This window comes from Syzygium oleosum, unplaced genomic scaffold (assembly GCF_021117445.2).
Source record: "Syzygium oleosum isolate NSW1041296 unplaced genomic scaffold, Sole_v2.1 Sole_v2.29, whole genome shotgun sequence".
Taxonomy (NCBI): Eukaryota; Viridiplantae; Streptophyta; class Magnoliopsida; order Myrtales; family Myrtaceae; genus Syzygium; species Syzygium oleosum.
Window position 1 is genome coordinate 3,266,549 of NW_026607513.1, and position 18,262 is coordinate 3,284,810.

At 41.0% G+C, this 18,262-nt stretch overlaps 1 protein-coding gene across 1 annotated transcript; it reads left to right on the plus strand.

Moving 5' to 3' along the window:
* Positions 1 to 9,954: 9,954 nt before the first annotated feature.
* Positions 9,955 to 13,132, plus strand: LOC115662105 (ankyrin repeat-containing protein BDA1-like). The gene is made up of 2 exons (XM_030584290.2): positions 9,955 to 10,608; positions 12,389 to 13,132. Exons 1-2 carry the CDS (start codon positions 10,024 to 10,026, stop codon positions 13,130 to 13,132), a joined length of 1,329 nt encoding a protein of 442 aa, XP_030440150.2. The 5' UTR covers positions 9,955 to 10,023.
* Positions 13,133 to 18,262: the final 5,130 nt, after the last annotated feature.

The window sequence follows — 18,262 nt, forward strand, 5'->3', positions numbered from 1 at the left end:
AATTTTTGTTTAAAATTTAAGAAAATATGCTCTAATAGGCCCTATTAATTCACATATGCCTAATGTCTATATGCAATGCATTTAAATAGAAATATTTTTTTTGTTTTAGGAATTAAAGAAAATTAATTCCTAAATTTTGCAATTAATTTTGGGCAAATTAAAAATAGGTGTCAACAGCTGCCCCTCTTTGAAGGTGAGCTCGCAGAGATTGAGCTCGCAGAGGTTACGTTCAAAGATAAAATGGCACCTAAATTTGGCCCATGCATGCTCAATGAATGTTATTTTTGGCGAGACCGGAGTCCCATTTTTATGATGCGATATAAGATGATGCATGCTAAAGCGAATAAAAACATACCTGGGGCTACTTACCTTGCCGAAGGGTAGAGTAATTCCAGATGGTTGATATTGTGTGTCGAGGACCCGAACCTGTCTTCGGTCGCCTTGACGAAAAAATGGTTTGTCTAGGACCCGAACCTTTCTTCGGTCGCCTTGACGGGGATTGTTTTTGTCTAGGACCCGAACCTTTCTTCGGTCGCCTTGACTGGGGGAATCGTCTGTCTAGGACCCGGACCTTTCTTCGGTCGCCTTGACTGACTGGATTTTGTTTGTCAAAGTACCTGGGGGTCGTCGCCCGAGGGTTTGACGGTTTGCCTGGTGGGTCCTCGCCAGCAGGTCTTGAAAAGGCTCAAACGATGAGCACCTGGGGGTCCTCGCCCGAGGATTTGTTGGTTTGCCTAGTGGGTCCTCGCCAGCAGGTCTTGAAAAGGCTCAAACGATGAGCACACAGGGGTCCTCGCCCGAGGATTTGTTGGTTTGCCCTGGTGGGTCCTCGCCAGCGAGTCTTGAAAAGGCTCAAACGATGAGCACTGGGTCCTCGCCCGAGGATTTGTTGTGAACATGGGGGTCGGTCCCATGCTCGAGAGGGTGAACAACGGGTCAATCCGATGTTCGGAGGGTGAACAACGGGGTCAATCCGATGTTCAATTGGTGAACAACGGGTCACTCCGAATGTTCGGAGGGTGAACAACGGGGTCAATCCGATGTTCAATTGGTGAACAACAGGGTCACTCCGATGTTCAGAGGGTGAACAACGGGGTCACTCCGATGTTCAGAGGGTGAACAACGGGGTCAATCCGATGTTCAGAGGGTGAACAACGGGGTCAATCCGATGTTCAAAGGGTACCATAACAATCGTAGGTACATAGATTTTTGGAATCAGGCATGGGTAAAATGTACTTACCTGGGCACGTTCCTGCCTCTTAAGGGCGTGTCTCCTGTCAGACAAGTTTTTTTGTGCAAACACATACGTATTCATCGGAGAAATAGACGACTGAGGCTATTCTTGAATATCGTATGAAATATCTTGACCAGCTAGTCAAGATGCTTTTCTTTTTCAAAGAAACACCCTGTTTACCTTCTGGGTAGTTTGAAAAGAATTTTGATGAAATACCTGGGATTTCTTACCCGGAGGTTCAGGGCATTTCTTTTGTGATGATAATGAGGGCTTCTCCAGCGCCCGAATTTTTGTGTTCTATCACTGGGGATTAGAACTCTGAGCAGCAAAAGCATGCTGTGTCAATTCCACTTGGGGAGCGGAAGAAATTTTCTGTGACATCTTTGGAGACGCTCCAAAGGTCATATGTTCTTTGAGTCTTTGAAGATACTTTACCTGTCAAAGAGGGTTAGCGCAAACATGCATGCATTCATCAAGGATAGACAAGCTAGGCTATCCCAGAATGTATATTTGAAAGTTCATGCATGATGATTTCGCCATGTTTGCATCACCAAACATCCACTGAGGGTCAATCAAGACAATTCTCGGTTGGGAGGTGGACTTCTCGAGATGCTGAACGAGGGATTCTCAGTCAGAAAGGACTTTCCACTCGCTCTCATTGAAAAGGGCTATTTGTCCCGTCCATTAATGCGGGAACATCGAAAACACTCAATCTCGACCGTTATCACATCCGCAAGGGTCTCAGTTTTTCATAGCGCACGACGCTGCTAATCTGAAAGGTCTTCTTCAGGGTCGTAATGTAGGCTTGGTCAATGGCTTAATGAAGGTGACTGTTCAAGTCAAGGCCATGAAAGAAAATATTCTGCAATCATCTCCGGTTTTACAAGTCAAGAACCCTGCAAAACGAGATAGAAATAATCTTGCTCGCACTTCCTCGAGCGTTGTTTATAAACATTTGAAATTCCACGTTAATTCAAGTGTCCTAGTCAGAAGAGACTTCATGAGGGACGTAACGTGGGCTCGGTTCATAGGTTGAGAAACGAAAGGATCGTTAGGCTAAAAAATGTGTGTAAGGGTGAGAGTTGGTGATCATCTTGGCATTGTCACCTGTCTTTTTCTTCATCATCAGGATCCTCTTGGACAATTCCCTGGGTAATCCCGTGTTTTAGCATCTTTGACAACATTTTCTTGAGGAGCTTCTGCGTCAAGCATTTTCCTGGATACCATTCTATCTCTGTGACAGATCTTTGTCAAGACAGAGTTCCTAAAGTAGGAATTTGTATCGAAGAAGAACTCAAATTTAACCCTTTGGGGTCGTCTTTTTCATCGTTTTTCTTCTTCTCCTTTTTCTTTTTCTTTGATTTTTTATTCACGGGCATTGGCCTTGCTTTTACCAGGCACACTGCTTTTTCATGCCCCTAGTTTTCAGCATTTTATTGCTGCTCTTTTGGTGTTGTTAGGACTAGCCTAAACAAATTTGAGCAGAACAATGTTATTAAGCTCTTGGAGTCTTCATCTTGATTCGGTACTTTGGACCCTGATGCTCAAGCTGTGGTGACTTTTGCCTTGCCCCGGTGTAGGGGATGATCACCAACTGGGTTGGTACGAAATGAAATCGCCGGCTCAATTGGGCCAGCAAGGGATATGAGTGTATGGGATAGAAGAAGAACCGCTCTTCGTCATTCTAGGGCACTCAAATTATCGCGAGAGTTCATCTGCAATAAAAACACTCAAAGATTAATGCAAATGAGAGCAAGAAAATTTCTATTCATCTTTTCACCTTGTGCGAGCTGTTGCAGCTGATGATCATAGAAAATTTTAGATATTACAAACTCCTCATCCTTCTTGTCTTGCTCATCACTATTATCAATAAGATGTTGGCATTTTGGACAAGCTTTAGTTTGCTGCTTCTCTCTTGACAAAGCCCTCTTAGCCTCGACTGTCCGGCCGTCGATGGTGTGCTTGTCTTGGAAGACTCTGTCGAGGACCACCGGATCCGTGAAAACGACGAGGCCAAAGTCATAGGGGCGGTGATCGAAAGAGAGGGACGCTCCTCTTGCTCCCTCTGAATTTGAATTCTCCCTGTGATGCTGATTTACCTCAAGCTGCCCCAATGTGGGGTGGTTCTTGACAGGGGTAATTTGAAAGGAACCTCCAAGTGTATGGGCTCAAATGGTCAAGCAAAGGATTAATGGTAGTGTATGAGGCAGAGAAATGAACTGCCTCTCGTCATTTTGGCTACCGTACCTTATGCGAGAAACTCCTTTACCTTGTAGAAGTGGAACCTTTTCGCTCATCTTACATGGGTTTGGTACGTGAGAATGTGTATAGACTAAGGATTGCCTCTCATCATCCTGAGACACCTCGTTCGATACATCGGAGCAGTTCGACACCATTCGTCGAATTGTCAAAATTTTCACAGGGAATTGGTGAATTAAACAGGTAAAATTACCATGCAAAATTCTTTCCAAAAGGCATGCGATGCACTTGGGGGAAGGTTAAGCATTTATTTGCTTTAACATGTTTCCTCATTCTTTTGATTCTTTCAACTCTTAAAGTTTTAAGGGAAAGAAATACTTACCTACGCTGTAACAGCGACGAGGTAAACCTGTAAAGCAATAAGAAAGACCGTGTTAATGAACGGCTCTTTGAGGGAATAGGAATTGGGAACGATACAACATTACCCTTCGTGATTCCCTTCATTTGAAATTAAATTGACAACTCCTTGAGTTTCCTCGGATGTCGATAATTCTCTTCTGACAAAAACAGGAGCTTATGTTAGAAATGAGATAATTGAGGGTAAATTGAGAACGATACAAATTACCCTTCTTCCATTTTGCCTTCAAAGCTAGCAGAGTCTTTTCTCCTCTTTACTTTGTTCAGCCTTCTTTGTCTCAGTCTGCTCTTCCATACTCTTGGTCTCGAAGCTTGAATGAAATCCTCTATAATTAGGGGTGCTCCCGAATAGAGGGTTCTACTGTCAGCGGATGCTGTGTCAATGCGGCTCCGGTACGTCGGGGAGTTTCTCGGGAATCATATGATTCCTGACATACACAGGATATGTGCAATTGCTTGCATGGGGAACTTCGCAGCAAAGCTAATCTCTACTTTAAAGGTCTTTGACGAACATGGGCATGACTACCATCGAGACTTCTGTGGTTGTCAGGATCTGCCTTGACACCATTTTGTCATATGCAAAGTCCTTTCCAGCTACTTGTACCATGAGTGTTCTTTACTCAATTTTGTCCTATGTAAAAGGAAAAGATATGTCATTTCTATGCTAAAGTGGATGAACTTTAGGAACGAAATACACCTTTTTGATGGACTGGGAGATCGCATGCCCCCTAGTCTACTCTTCTAATTAAGCACTTCTTCGTCATGTTTCATTCGAGAGGTCCCGACATTGGTGCTCTATCCGATTCGCTAGCACATCAGAGTCTAGCATGTTCCCCAGTTCATTATCTGCAAAAGAAAAGGGATGGAATGTCATTTCCAAAATTTGTTAAGGAATAAGACATACATTTTCTTTCAAAAAGGGTAATCTTTTCTTGATCTGCCCCCGACTTTTGTACAAAATGATGTTCCGCTCATCATGGAGTCAAGGAATGCTTAGCATTCTCTTTGACTTTCTGGGGCTGATATCACCCACTGGTAGTAATGAGATTTGCCCCATGTGTCATTTGAAGGTTGGATGATCTTCGCTTGGACTGCTCCTATCAGATGAGTTGGTCCGTGATCATTACCAGGGGCTGATGTGCTCTTCAGCTTGTGTCATTTTCAAATGTCCCTTCGTAATAACAAATCAAAAAGGAGTATGCTCTGACACACGAAGTGAGCGAGTTAGAAAAACAAACAGGGCTAAGAGCATGCACGCTTTTCCACCATTCTTTTTTTGTCCTTTTGAAAAATGATAAAACATTTGTTTTATTTTCAAAAGCTTAGAAACAAGGAAGCATGAGGAAGCCCGGGCCTCAGAACACTTTCCTTTACATGGCTGGATATCATCAACGGGCCGGTTTGGGATACTTCCTCAGGCCCTCAAAACATTATTTATTTACAATACACGGATTTACAACCTCAAAAGAGGGTGAATTCAAAAAGACATTTCTTCCAGCAGAAATGACTACAAAAAACAAAATGCAAGGATAGCCCCTTTTCCAGGGATTCATGCAAAAGGATGAGAGGAGTTCTACTCAAGCGGGCTTGCGCCCATTCCCTTCGCTGGTCTCGAATGAGAAAGTCTTGGTATCCAGCAGGTTTTGAATTCGGTGCTTAAGAGTATAGCACCCATCAGTTGAATGTCCCACCTCGCCCATGTGATAATCACATTTTTTAGACGGATTGTAGTTTGAAAAGCTCTCAGGATTAGGTCGCTTTGGTTCAGTGGAGAGCAGCCCTTTCTTCCGGAGTATTGCCAGCATCTGAGACGGAGGTCCTGGGAGAGGAGTGAACTGTCTCCGGTTGTTTCGCTTTTGTGATGGAGGGATATTGGGTTTGTATTGTTCATGTTGCATGAACTTTGGGCATAGGGTGCTCAATTCCTTAGGATCAGGGGACTCGTGGACATTGTCAGCCATGACATCTTTACCCTTTTGGTTGAGACCGGAGGGCTCCATTTGAATCATCAACCCTGGTCTTGGATGGCGAAATGGAGTCATGGTGAGTTGGTCTAAGCGGACTGACAGATGTTCCACTTGTTTTGAGAGTTGTTGAAGAAAGGCGAAGACTTGCTTCATTTCGGTCTCCATGTCCGCCACACGAGTTGTCATATCTTTTTCAGCCATTTTTACTTGGCGGGTTGGTATAATTCGTAATTACCTGTGAAAAAAAATGGCAACGAATGAGTATAAAATCTCATAAATGATCAGTCCATGACTTAGCCTAGTATTGCATCTGTCTATCACGCATTTTTTATTTGTAAAAAATATCAGAAGCAAAACAAAAAAAAAAAAGTTTTTATTTATATATTCCTTACAAACGGCGTCCCCGGGGTTCGAACCCCGGTCGCCTCGGACCACCTTCACTCCCGGGTACCACCAGGCCGAAGCGCTGGTAGTGTTACCGGGGTGCCTTTTTTTTTTTATTTATACACAAATTTTTCCTTTTTTTTGAAAACGACAAGAAATCGTATGGGAAAACAATGATTTGTAATGTGTTTATAAAAATAAAGGTACGAATTGGAAGTAAGTATTCTAAAAAAGTTTTAGTAACTATTTCTTCCAAAACGATTACGGTATTAAATTCACAACTAACCTAGACTAATCATGGACCGACCGGGATATATAAAAATAAATAAATTGCAAAGTGCATGAATAGAAAACTTACTTTACCAGGAACCATGGCAATCACAGAGACATACGCATGAGGAGTGAGGTTCGATTTCTATTTAGACTGGTTCAGCAACATGAAGTTAAAAGGGTGCCTGACCGTCGCAGTCTCGCGTTGGTGTCAAGTCCTTTTAACCTCGGCCAAATCGAAAGGAATATCTTATAGTCACGCGAATAGCGGCTAAAGATACTTCTTTACGATTTTTAGAAATAAATTTCGGAGAAAAGAAAGGCAACCTCTACATCGCGGGCTCGCGTTCGAGGTCGTATCTTTCTTAACACCATCCTAACATGCCCTATCGCGGCCCAGGTCCGGCAGTGTAGTTGTGTGTGCAACGGTGTAGTGCTAAATCATTAAAGCATGCACAACAAATTATAAACAATCAATTCGAACCTGCAAGACAAATAACACCTTAATGTCAGGATCATACCTGGAGTCCTTGCTGCCAAACAAAAATTATTTTGAACAAGACAAAAATTTTTGGCTTAAGTCCACTTTAAAAAATGCAAGTCCCCAGTGGAGTCGCCAGTCTGTCGCGACCGAACTCCCGAGTCCTTTTTTTAAACAACATGCAAAAAAGGGGGGCTCGCCTGGTACGTGCTAAGTCTAGGTTCGGGACTTAACTCGGGCCCTCCCAAGCCCATACCATATCGCGACTTAGGGTTTAAGTATTTAACATGCAAGTGGTTTATACCAAGGAGTCGCCACTAATCGATTTGGGGTGGGCCGATTAGAAACCCAAATAGGGTGATGGGAGAATCACCCTATTCCTACGAACCAGAGATTAACTGAATTCGGGGACTTGGTTACACTAGTTGGATAACTAATGCCCTTTCGGTACCATTTTACCCTATTCATTTCTGAAAACATTTGTCAGGCAATTTGGATTGATTTTAGGACCTTTCTCCTAACATGTGAGGTGATCAAGCGAGTGCATAATCAGGAACGATCAGCAGTCAGGAACGCAGCAATTCATGCAGCCTAAAGTTCTAACCTTAACTAAGTCAGATGACATTCAAAAACACAACACTCATGCAATTGTATTAAAAACATGCATAACAATACAACGGTAATAAAAACTATCATGCAAAATACTACCGCGTAATCCTAGGTTTGTCTAATTTAAACAAGACAAAAAACATGTATAATATCACATTAGATTAAAATAACAACAATATATCACATAAATTTTTTTTTTTTTAAAATAACATAAAATAAATAAATAAAAATAAAATAAAATAAAATACGAAACCTTTTTTAAATAAATAAAATAAATAAAAAAGGGAAAGAAAAAAAAAGAAAAGAAAAAAAGAAGAAAAGAAAAAAAAATTTTAAAAATAAAATAAAATAAAATAAAATAAAATAAAAATAATAAAAAGGAGCGGATCCGGACCAAGGTCGGGTCCGACCCGGGTCAACGGATCCGACCCGGTCGTTGACCCGGGTCGGACCAGCTGAACCGGGTCGGTCGGATCGACCCGGGTCAACGGATCCGACCCGGCCGTTGACCCGGTCGGACCAATAGCCCAACCGGATCGGTCGGAACTGACCCGGGTCAACGGATCCGACCTGCCGTTGACCGGTCAGTCAATTTGAACCGGTCGCCGAATCCGTGGGAGCGGTACTCGCCTGGCGAAGCCAAAACGGCTCTCGCCGGCGGGGACCTGCATCTCAGGCGCCGCCGCCCTAAATTGGCCTCCCCGGGAGTAAAACCGAGCCTCTCCACCCACCGGGGTCACCGTCCAACCGCCGTTCGCCGGCCGGCGACCAAAATAAAAACTGGTTTCATTGAGGACTTTTGTCGAGCGGATGGCGTGCGCGATCGAAAACAACAAATTCGACTGTTCCGCGAACCGCGGATTCAGCGACCAACTTACCTTCGGTGAGGACACACGGACGGCGGGGGAGGACGGTATGGGCCGGGATTCGCGCGAAACGGCCGGCGCGAGTCCCGGCCAAACCGAACAGAAAAACAGAGCAAAACAGAGGCGGTTCGGGACCCGGGGAGAGCTCACCGTCGACGGCACGTCTGGGGCTTTCCGGCTGATCGGGGGGCGACGGCGACGCGGCTGGGAACCTGCAATAACCAACTCTCTCCTCTTTTTCTCTCTATTTTCTCTCTTTCTCTCTCAATTTTTCTCTCTCTGTTTCTCTTTCAATTCGGCCGACCCGGGGCGGCTTTGGCTCTCGGGGGCGCCGCCGTCGGCTCGGCGGGGATGGATGGCTGAAGCTGAGGCGCGGTGGCCGCCGGAAGCCCTCTTTCTCTCTCAGCTCACACTCTCACGCTCTCTCTGTGTTTTTCTCTAAAATGGCCGACCGGCCTCTCTCTCTCTCTCTGGCTATTATAGCCGGCGACGACGAACCTGTGCCTCCCCGCGTCGGCGTGACGATGGCCTGCACCGGCCTACCTGTCCCGCGACTTTCGCGGTCATAGCAGGCCGGTGCAGAGCAGAGCAGAGCAGAGGGGGGGCCGAGAGGAACAGGGAGGCGAGAGGGAGGAGGGGATAAGGGCGAGCCCGAGAACTGGGGAGGACGGGACTGGCCATTAATGCCAGTCCCGTCGGCATGCTCATCCGGCCCTCCTTCGCCGGCACGGCGACGGTGAGAAGCGGGCGCCGCCGTGCGTCACGCCGTCGTGAGCGAGGGGAGAACAGGGGGCAAGGAGAGCGGCCAGGCAGGGGAAGAGAAGGAAAGGAGGCCGGTTTGGGCCGGCCACGAGGGGAGAGAAAAAAAGAAAAGGAAGTGGGCTGGGCCCGCGCGAAAGGAAAAAAAGAAAAAGGAAAAGGGGCCGGGCCCGGGGAAAAAAAAAAAAAAAAGGAAAAAAAGAAATGGGCCGGGTCGGCCCAGCTCCGACCCGGCCCGACTCGATTTTTTTTTTTTTTTTTTTTAAAATTTTTGTTTAAAATTTAAGAAAATATGCTCTAATAGGCCCTATTAATTCACATATGCCTAATGTCTATATGCAATGCATTTAAATAGAAATATTTTTTTTGTTTTAGGAATTAAAGAAAATTAATTCCTAAATTTTGCAATTAATTTTGGGCAAATTAAAAATAGGTGTCAACAACCATCATTGCGTACCAGGTGGGTGTAATTGTGATTAATCAAGACAGCCTCAGCCGCTACTTCCACAACTTCAAGTAGTTGGGGAGAAATGACACCCAACTATATTAAGAAAAAAAATTCAGACCCCTAATTATTGGCTTAGTATTAATTATACTTCGTCGATTAATTTAACTTATCTTGGCTCACGGATTGACAATATTTGCACGTAAGTTCTCCGACAGAGAAAGACTACCCAACCAGTTGAATTGTTCCTTCGGGATAAATCATAAACAATGACTCGCCTAATTACATTTTGGTTGACTAGGGCACTATTTATGATTTTGCAAGTTCGTTACTCGTACTTCCATCGATCACCGACGAGCAAAGCCCCTCTGCTCCTACATTTCCCTAAAACTATGGACCCTCGGCTTCACCAAGTAATAGAACATGATGATGTTGATGAGCTACATAGGTTAATTGTGGAGGACCAAAAATTCTTAGATCGTGTATCTGAGGATCCCTTCCCAAATACTCTTTTACACATCGCTGCAGCTGCCGGGAAAATCCAAGTAGCCATGGAGGTGGCCATCTTGAAGCCAGAGTTCGCTCGGAAGCTAGATCCAGAGGGTTACAGCCCCATTCACTTGGCTTTGCAACACGAGCATTATCAAACCGCGAGAGCACTGATAACCCTTGACCCCGAGTTGATTCAAGTCCGAGGACGACGTGGGATCACCCCTTTGCATTATGTCGCGGGAAAAGAAGGAGACAATGAGCTGGAGCTCCTAGCCGAATTCCTATCTGTTTGCCGATCGTCTATTGAAGACTTGACGAGTCGATGCGAGACTGCGGTGCACGTTGCCGTCAAGAACCACAACCTCAAAGCATTCAAGGTTTTGTTTGGATGGCTTAGACGAGTCTGTCTGACACGAATCTTGAACTGGAAAGATCAAGATGGTAACACCGTCTTACATATTGCTGCATTCGAAGGGCAGACCGAGGTATAATTCATCTTTTTTGTGGTTATTTGTGCTTTTATTGTTCGATCCTTCAATTCAACACAATCTTATCCAGGAAAAAATACAATGGTAATAAGTACATGGTTTTAGAATAAATTGAAAATGAGGAGATTTGAACGGGACCACCTTGCTTGGTTTCTTTAGATGAAGAGAAGAAAAGGAATAAGGGGGGGATTGGCCCTCCTTCGCTCCCACTCTTCTACTTCCAATTATCTCTCTGACAAATTTCCCGGCCACTTGATCACGGGAGGGTAGGCTTCTTTTATCTTCATTTGTTTCCTTAGTGATTATTCTAATCATTTCATTTCTCTCTAAATCACTCACCATCCAAACATATAATAGACTTTTTATGCCATTCAGATGCGTTGTAAAAATTAGGTCAACAAGCAGTGCTTCTATATATATAAAAAAATCAAATACTCATTAAGATAGTGATTATATGAGTACGTAGATTGTTTTCCTATTGTTTTCGTTTAATTTATTATATAAATATGGGCATGTTTGAAAAATAGATTAAGTGCTCGAATTTAAGAATTTAGAATTGGATGACATCCAACTTGTATGATAATCCTAATTGGTGTTTGACTTAAATGACTCAATTCAGTCAAAACATTCACCTAATATATAGTAATATGTATAATGGCTTCCCAATTATATTGTTAAAACCTATCAATAGTAATCATAGTTTCATATTTGGAAAAAAAATTAATCATATTCAGTGATGTATTTTTAATTATCAACAAATAATTTTTTTTTATTTCTATTTTCACTGCTTAAGATTATCAACACTAGCGCTTACTTTTCAATTTTATCAAAACAAAGCCATAGTTTCACTTCAAAAAGTGGGAAATCTATTTTAAGCTCGTGATGCTTCCACTTTGTGTTCAATTTAATTGGCCTAACAATGTTTTGGTTGGAGGTTATAGAGAAAAGGGAAGGAAACATTTTAGTAAGTGGAGAGAAAAGTTATGATCAAGATCGTTTCCCTTTTAACCCCTATAAATATCAGTTTTTTGAGAGCTCTAAATCTTTTTAAGTTGGATGAATAATTTCCTTCCAACTCTTTACATCATAATTACTCCTACATAACACAACAATAACTTAATTCATTCGTTTCTATTATTTCATTTTTCTTATGGATTAGCGAACTCTCTTCCCTTCTTTCAAAATCAGTCCAACGGAAAATATTGTACAAGATAGAAGCTACTGAAATGGAAGCTAACAAAGACAATCCGATACAACCATAAAATAATCACTTTGTGGATCGGAAAATTACTCCTTGATCGGTTGGATCTTATGCATCAAGGATATAAATATACCTGTCTTAGGAAGTCTTTCTCTTCCATAGCAAGAGAACTAATATACAAAATGCGATTGAATCCTAAGCCTTTCAGGTTGACGTAATTAAGGCCTATACTTTAATGAAAGATCATAGTTATTAGGGTTATCACTTTTGTGGATTCGCGTCTGTTACAGTTCACATGGGATATTCGTAACTTTCACGTAAATAATTTAAGGTGAAGGGATTAGATCGCACTTTTTAAAAAGATTTAGGACTTCACTACATTGTTTGAATAATTGAATTTGATAAATCAGATTTAGTAAAATTTTTCCCTTTGTTCGTTGATCGTTGTGTCACTTGCATCATTCAAACCTACATGGCATGAGCTCACTTTGTGCACAATAGTAAAGCCAGTAAGAAAGCAGCAATTGAAATTGAAGGGATACATACTTCATTTTGTTCTCTTTGCAATTCTTCCAGATCATCAAGCTATTGATTGGGTATACAAATGTAAATGTGAAGAACTTCCAGAATAGGACGGCTCTGGACATCTTCCAAGTGAATCCTCATTTTGATGAAGCTGTTGCGAGTAGGTTACACCCAAGATCTACTTCTACCCTCTCTCTATCACAGTATTTTAGCAGTGAACTGTCTGTCTTTGAGAAGTACTCAAATTTCTTCGGCATCCAAGATGAAGCCACTCGCAACATGGTCCTTGTAGTGGCTACCTTAATTGCGACTGCCACTTACCAAGCCATTCTCAGTCCTCTGGGAGGATACTGGCAGGATGACTCTTCAAATCCCCCGGCCAATTCCTCCTCTGTCATTACTGCCAATTCCAGCGGCATTGCTATTGAAAAGCCACATCAAGCCGGAAACATTATAATAACTGGCTCGCAGCTGTATTCGTTCGCATATCTCAACGGCACGGCTTTTGTCGCATCCATCGCCTCCATCGCGGTCGTTGCTATTTCGCTATGGCCCCACACTCTCATTATTTACTTCTCTTTGACTATTCTTAGCCTTGCCTACTGTTTTTTCCTTGTAATTGAATTCCCCAAGTCCGACAGGGTCGTAGGAACTCTCCTGTATGAGTTTTTTGGGATGTTGCTCGGGACCACGTTGGCACTCCCCATACCCATGTGGCTAAGGCACATCCGAGTTGTATCCCGAGTTGATGCCACGTGGAGACGGCTCAGCAACATACTAGGATCAAAGGGATAATTCGCCATGTATTATTTACTTTAAATACTCTTGTCGCGCGTGCATATAATCTGTGTTTCTAGTCTTGAGGTTTGCAAGAAATACTCTTCTTATTAGTTGCATGCAATGGACTCATCTATTAATTTCTTTAGCCCATAAAGACCTTCAAGAAGAGCTTTTTTCCAAATATAACTTCATAAAAGTGACACACGCAAAAACGAATAGCACTAAGGGTGCGTTTGTTTTAGGGAAAGTATTTTCCGGAAATCCGTTTTCCGGACTTTTACCCGTTTGGTTCGCCGAAAATGATTAGTTAACCGAGAACACTTTCCGATCAAGGAAAACATTCATGTATAAAATTAGGAAAGTGAATTCTCTAATTTAAAAGGCGAAAATACTTTCCGGAATTGCTTCCCTTTACTTTTTTAATATTTTATTCTTTTCTTTCTTTTCTTTTCTTTCTTTTCTTTTCTTTCTTTCTTTTTTTCTTTTTCTTTTTTATTTTTAAAAATAAAAATACGTTAAAAATTCGAATTTTTTTTTTGCCCGAGATAAAATCATGGGATTGAAATCATTTTCCAAATGAGATCCAAACACCAAAAAATGTTTTCGATCACATATCACCAAACAAAGGAAAACTAACTATTTTTCAAGAAAATAATTTTCCGGAAAATATTTTCCAAAAACGTTACATTTTCTGTGAAACAAACGCAACAAATTGCAAATATGAACGCCCGAAGCGTACATGCACCATACGCAAATATCTCTATTTTCTGTATTTCTGAAAAGAGGCGAACTATGTGATCCTATAAAACACAACAAATAAACACAATTGCAGGCCTTTTTCAAGAAATTATGAAAACGAAATTTTAAGAATATAACAAATTCCTAGCTAAACCTTCAAAAACAACTAGATCACGTGGGATCTTCCAATCAAAGATAAGATAGCTTTGCGCATTTAAAAAGTTCAAAAAATAAAAACATTAAGTTCGACTATTATATTCTAAATGAAGATTCTGAAATAACTTAATTAAAGAAGGTGGCAAAGCAATATCTACTACAGTACTCTTGGAATTCGGAGCCATCTCTACAAAATCAATCCAAATATTCTTGCTTTAAGAAAAGATCCCAACCGAACTTCAAGATTGATCCATCAATTGATTCCGTAAATTTTCTGGTATAATGTAATCAATATTAGATTTATTGTAATTCTTTTGATTTTCTGTCGCTTCAAATTTCTATGCCGAAATATCATCTGTATCTAAATTCAGATCAACATGAGAGGGGCTTTTCTCCAAAATCATCTCTCCATCCTAATGGAAAAAATGCTGACCTTGTAATTCTTCCTCAAGCTCAAAATGCTCCAAATCCTCCGATTCTTAAAAAGGAAATTCGAAAACTTCAACTTCATGCTCTTGAGGCTCAACAGCAACCTTATTGACGGAAACCATAGAAGTGTCAATCTGGTTTTAGTTGTTTTTATGGAGGATAACATGAAACTGGCTTGTTTGCACAACAGCTCGATCATCAATCCACGAAGATCGCTGTCTTAATAGATTTCCCATTTTATGTCACATTCTAATCAGCGCTTTATTTGCTCTTTTCCGCTCGAACTGCACTTGATCCCACAAGAAAAAAAAAAGCATCTCCCTTCAATCTACAACCTAAACGATTTGCTCATCGCTATATGGATACGCACATGCAATGGAAAGAGCGATCTACATCTGCAATAAAATCTTTCGGGTTGAAACCTTGCAGCCAATTCATGCAACTCTCTGGGACAACGGTAAGGTGACAATTCTTGGCAGTTATCTGCCCGACAAGCTCCACCACGTCGACCATCCGTCTATCTTAATAATCGCGACCACCGTACAGGTTCACCCTTCAAACTCCTCAAAATCATTCTCATGAAATCTCTGGATATACAGGACTTTTGAACCAACGAAATAGATTCATCGAATGGCTGGCCTCGGGGTCAATTTCCCGGCGGCGTCATTTCTTTGTCCCCTCTTAGGCTTCTCTCCAGCCCTAGGACACCAAGTCAGTTTGCAATACTTTCCATAGTCAGCTGCATCCCATCGAATTACTGCTCCAGGTTCCAATGAGATGCTCGCCGTCAAAGTGTGGACCCCCGATCTTTGTCAACGAGGCAGTTTTCACCATTGTCGTTGTTACCAAACATCACATTCCCACAATCTTCTACCTTCTAATATCAACCAACGAGCCAAACAGCATATTTTGACAAAACCTAACAAACGAGTACGATTGCAATCCTAATCCTAGCAATTACTACTTAATATGTTAACAAAAAGAAATAGTGAGAATATAGTCAAAGACTAGCTAAACCCTGAAAAAACACTTAGATACCTTCCAATTAAACATAAGATACATTAGGAAATTTGAAAAGTGAAAATAATAGAAACAAAAAATTCAAATAGTCCATACTAAATGATATTCGACACTAACTTAATTAAGGAAGAAAATATTAGATTCTAACAATCCCATATTTATCAAATGAAGGACATAAAGTCAATATTTTGCACTTTGTTTTCGAAAATGTGTTCCACTTAATAATTCTTTAACAAATAAAGTTAGGAATGCTAAAATTAGCCTATACTATACACTGCAATAATATACTAAGTTATGTAAATATTCCCGGCGTCTAGCTTATTGCTTCCTTGTGCTGGTAGAACTAACATTCCAAAACATATCTTGATTCTTGGGCTTTTAAAAAAGGTCAAGGGCATTCATTTTGATAAAAAACCAGTTATCATGCCCGTGCTATACACGATTTTGACAAATGTAACTATGTTGTATTTTATTTGAAGTTTCCTATATATTGACATATTTTTCTAAAGAGAAGAAAGAATTAATAAAATGCTTATCGGATTTTTACCGCGCATTTATGACATTCAAATCTATTAACCAAGACTTTATTACAATAAACGAATAATTGCCATTAATCAGATGTAGCTACAGATGTTGACAGTAGATGCTATTTGGGATAAATATTTCCTCTTCGTTTTTGAAGACATCTTCTCTGACTCCATACTGAAATTTATTCATATGATCTGAAAAACTTTGACGTAGATTCATCTATTTTGTTTCGTTATTGGTAACTTACTTCTCGGTAGGGTTATCAAAAAAGTAACTCAAAATTCCATAAATTACCCGTCATCCTATGAAATCGGAAACTTAACAATGGTAAATTTTCAACTTTTTCAATGACTGGACCATAGGATCGCCGACAAACTGTGTATGGCAATGCACAACTCTGCTGCTTCAAGTATTTTCTTTTGAATGCTATGACATTGACCAATTTCAGTATAGTTAGCAATATACTCTATGACCATGCTTTAACATCTTTTGCTCGTCATGGACAATTTTCTATGTGGCTGGTACCCTGCACTAGTAGAGAAACTATCAAGCACCTTTTTGTTCAAATCTATCTTCATCCCCTGCAAAGCTTTTTGTTCAAACTCAATTGCCAATGACTCACCTGCTATGGACATTGATAAGTAGAAAAACAGGATTTAAGATTTGTGCAGTTGGTCAATTGACGATTTAACGTCTTGTTTTGGCCACTTGTGGACTTAAAATTAAAAAAACTCAGTTCGCCGTTGGTAGAATTCAAGCATTGGAATTCTTATACTCCACACAGTTTAAGTAATTACCAGTATTTGAGTACCAAAGTCGGCTTCAACAAGCAATAGAACATGATAATGTTGATGAGCTACATGGGTTAATAAAGGAAGAGCCAAATCGTCCATCTAAGGGCCTCTTCCCGGATACTCCTCTACATGTTGTGGCGAACACAGGGAAAACCCAAGTGGCCATGGAGATGGCCATCTTGAAGCCATGGTTTGCTCATAAGCTGAATCGAGATGGTTACAGCCCCGTGCACTTGGCTTTGCAAAACAACCATTATTAGACCATGAGGGCACTGAGACCCTCCACCCCCGACCCCAAGTTGATCTGAGTCCAAGGACGACACGAGTCTACCCCTTTGCACTAAGTCGCTGAGAGAACCAGAGACATTAAGTTGGAGCTCCTAACTGAGTTCCTATCCGCTTGCAAATCATCCATCGAAGACTTGACGGGCCAATGCGAAACTACGGTTCACATTGCCATTAAGAACTGCAACCTCCAAGCATTTAAGGTGCTGTTTGGATGGTTTAAGAGAGTCAATCTGACGCCAATCTTGGATTGGAAAGATGGTTACATTGTCTTACATATTGCTGCATCCGTAGGGCAACCGGAGGTATAGTTCATCGATTCCGTGATTGTTTGTGCTTATATTGTTCGATCCTTGAATTGTCATAATCCAATTCCGGAACAAATGTTATGATAATGAAGATTGCGAGATCACCTTGTTGGGTTCTTTTGATGGAGAGAAGAAAAGGAATTAGGAGGGATTAACATCACGGGAGAGTATGCTCGACCCTTATATTGATCCATTCTTTTTTCTTTTTTTGTTTCCTCAGTGACTCCTCTAATCATTTCATTTCTCTCCAAATCACTCGATCCAAACTTATAATAGACTTTTTATGCCACTCAACTGGGTTGTGAAAGTTAGGTCAACAACTAGCGTTTCTTCAAAAGAGGAAAATTAAGAACTCATATTAAGATAGTGACAATATGAGTATGTAGATTATTTTTTATTTTTTTCGTTTAATTTAATGGATACACATCGGCCTGTTACAAAATCCAATTAAGCGTTGGAAATTACAAAATTTAGCACTGACTGAGATTAAATTTGTATGATAATGTTAATTAGTATTTGGCTTAAAAGACTGAATTCGGTCAAAACATGCAGTTAATCTAGTTATGGCAGTTCCTTATTTGGTAAGAAATTAATCATATTCAGTGATGCACTTTTAATTGTTATTTTTTTATATTTCTATCTACAGCTCTTAAGAATATCAACACTTGCACTTATTTTTTAGTTTAACCAAAACAAGCCCATAGTTTCATTTCAATTACTACTAGTGGCAATAAAATCTAATTCAAGCTCTTGATGCTTCTAATTTGAGTTCATTTTAGCTGGCCTGACAATTTTTTTATTGGTGGAGGATATAGAGGATAAGGAAGGAAAACATAGTAACTGACGTAGAGATCACCTTGTCTATAGTCTATTAAGCGAATAGCAAA

Bases quoted from the DNA above. Each gene is read 5' to 3' on its own strand.
- LOC115662105 (XM_030584290.2), top strand. From the start codon at position 10,024: ATGGACCCTCGGCTTCACCAAGTAATAGAACATGATGATGTTGATGAG. The intron at 10,609-12,388 runs GTATAATTCATC...CAATTCTTCCAG, and splicing joins CATTCGAAGGGCAGACCGAG to ATCATCAAGCTATTGATTGG.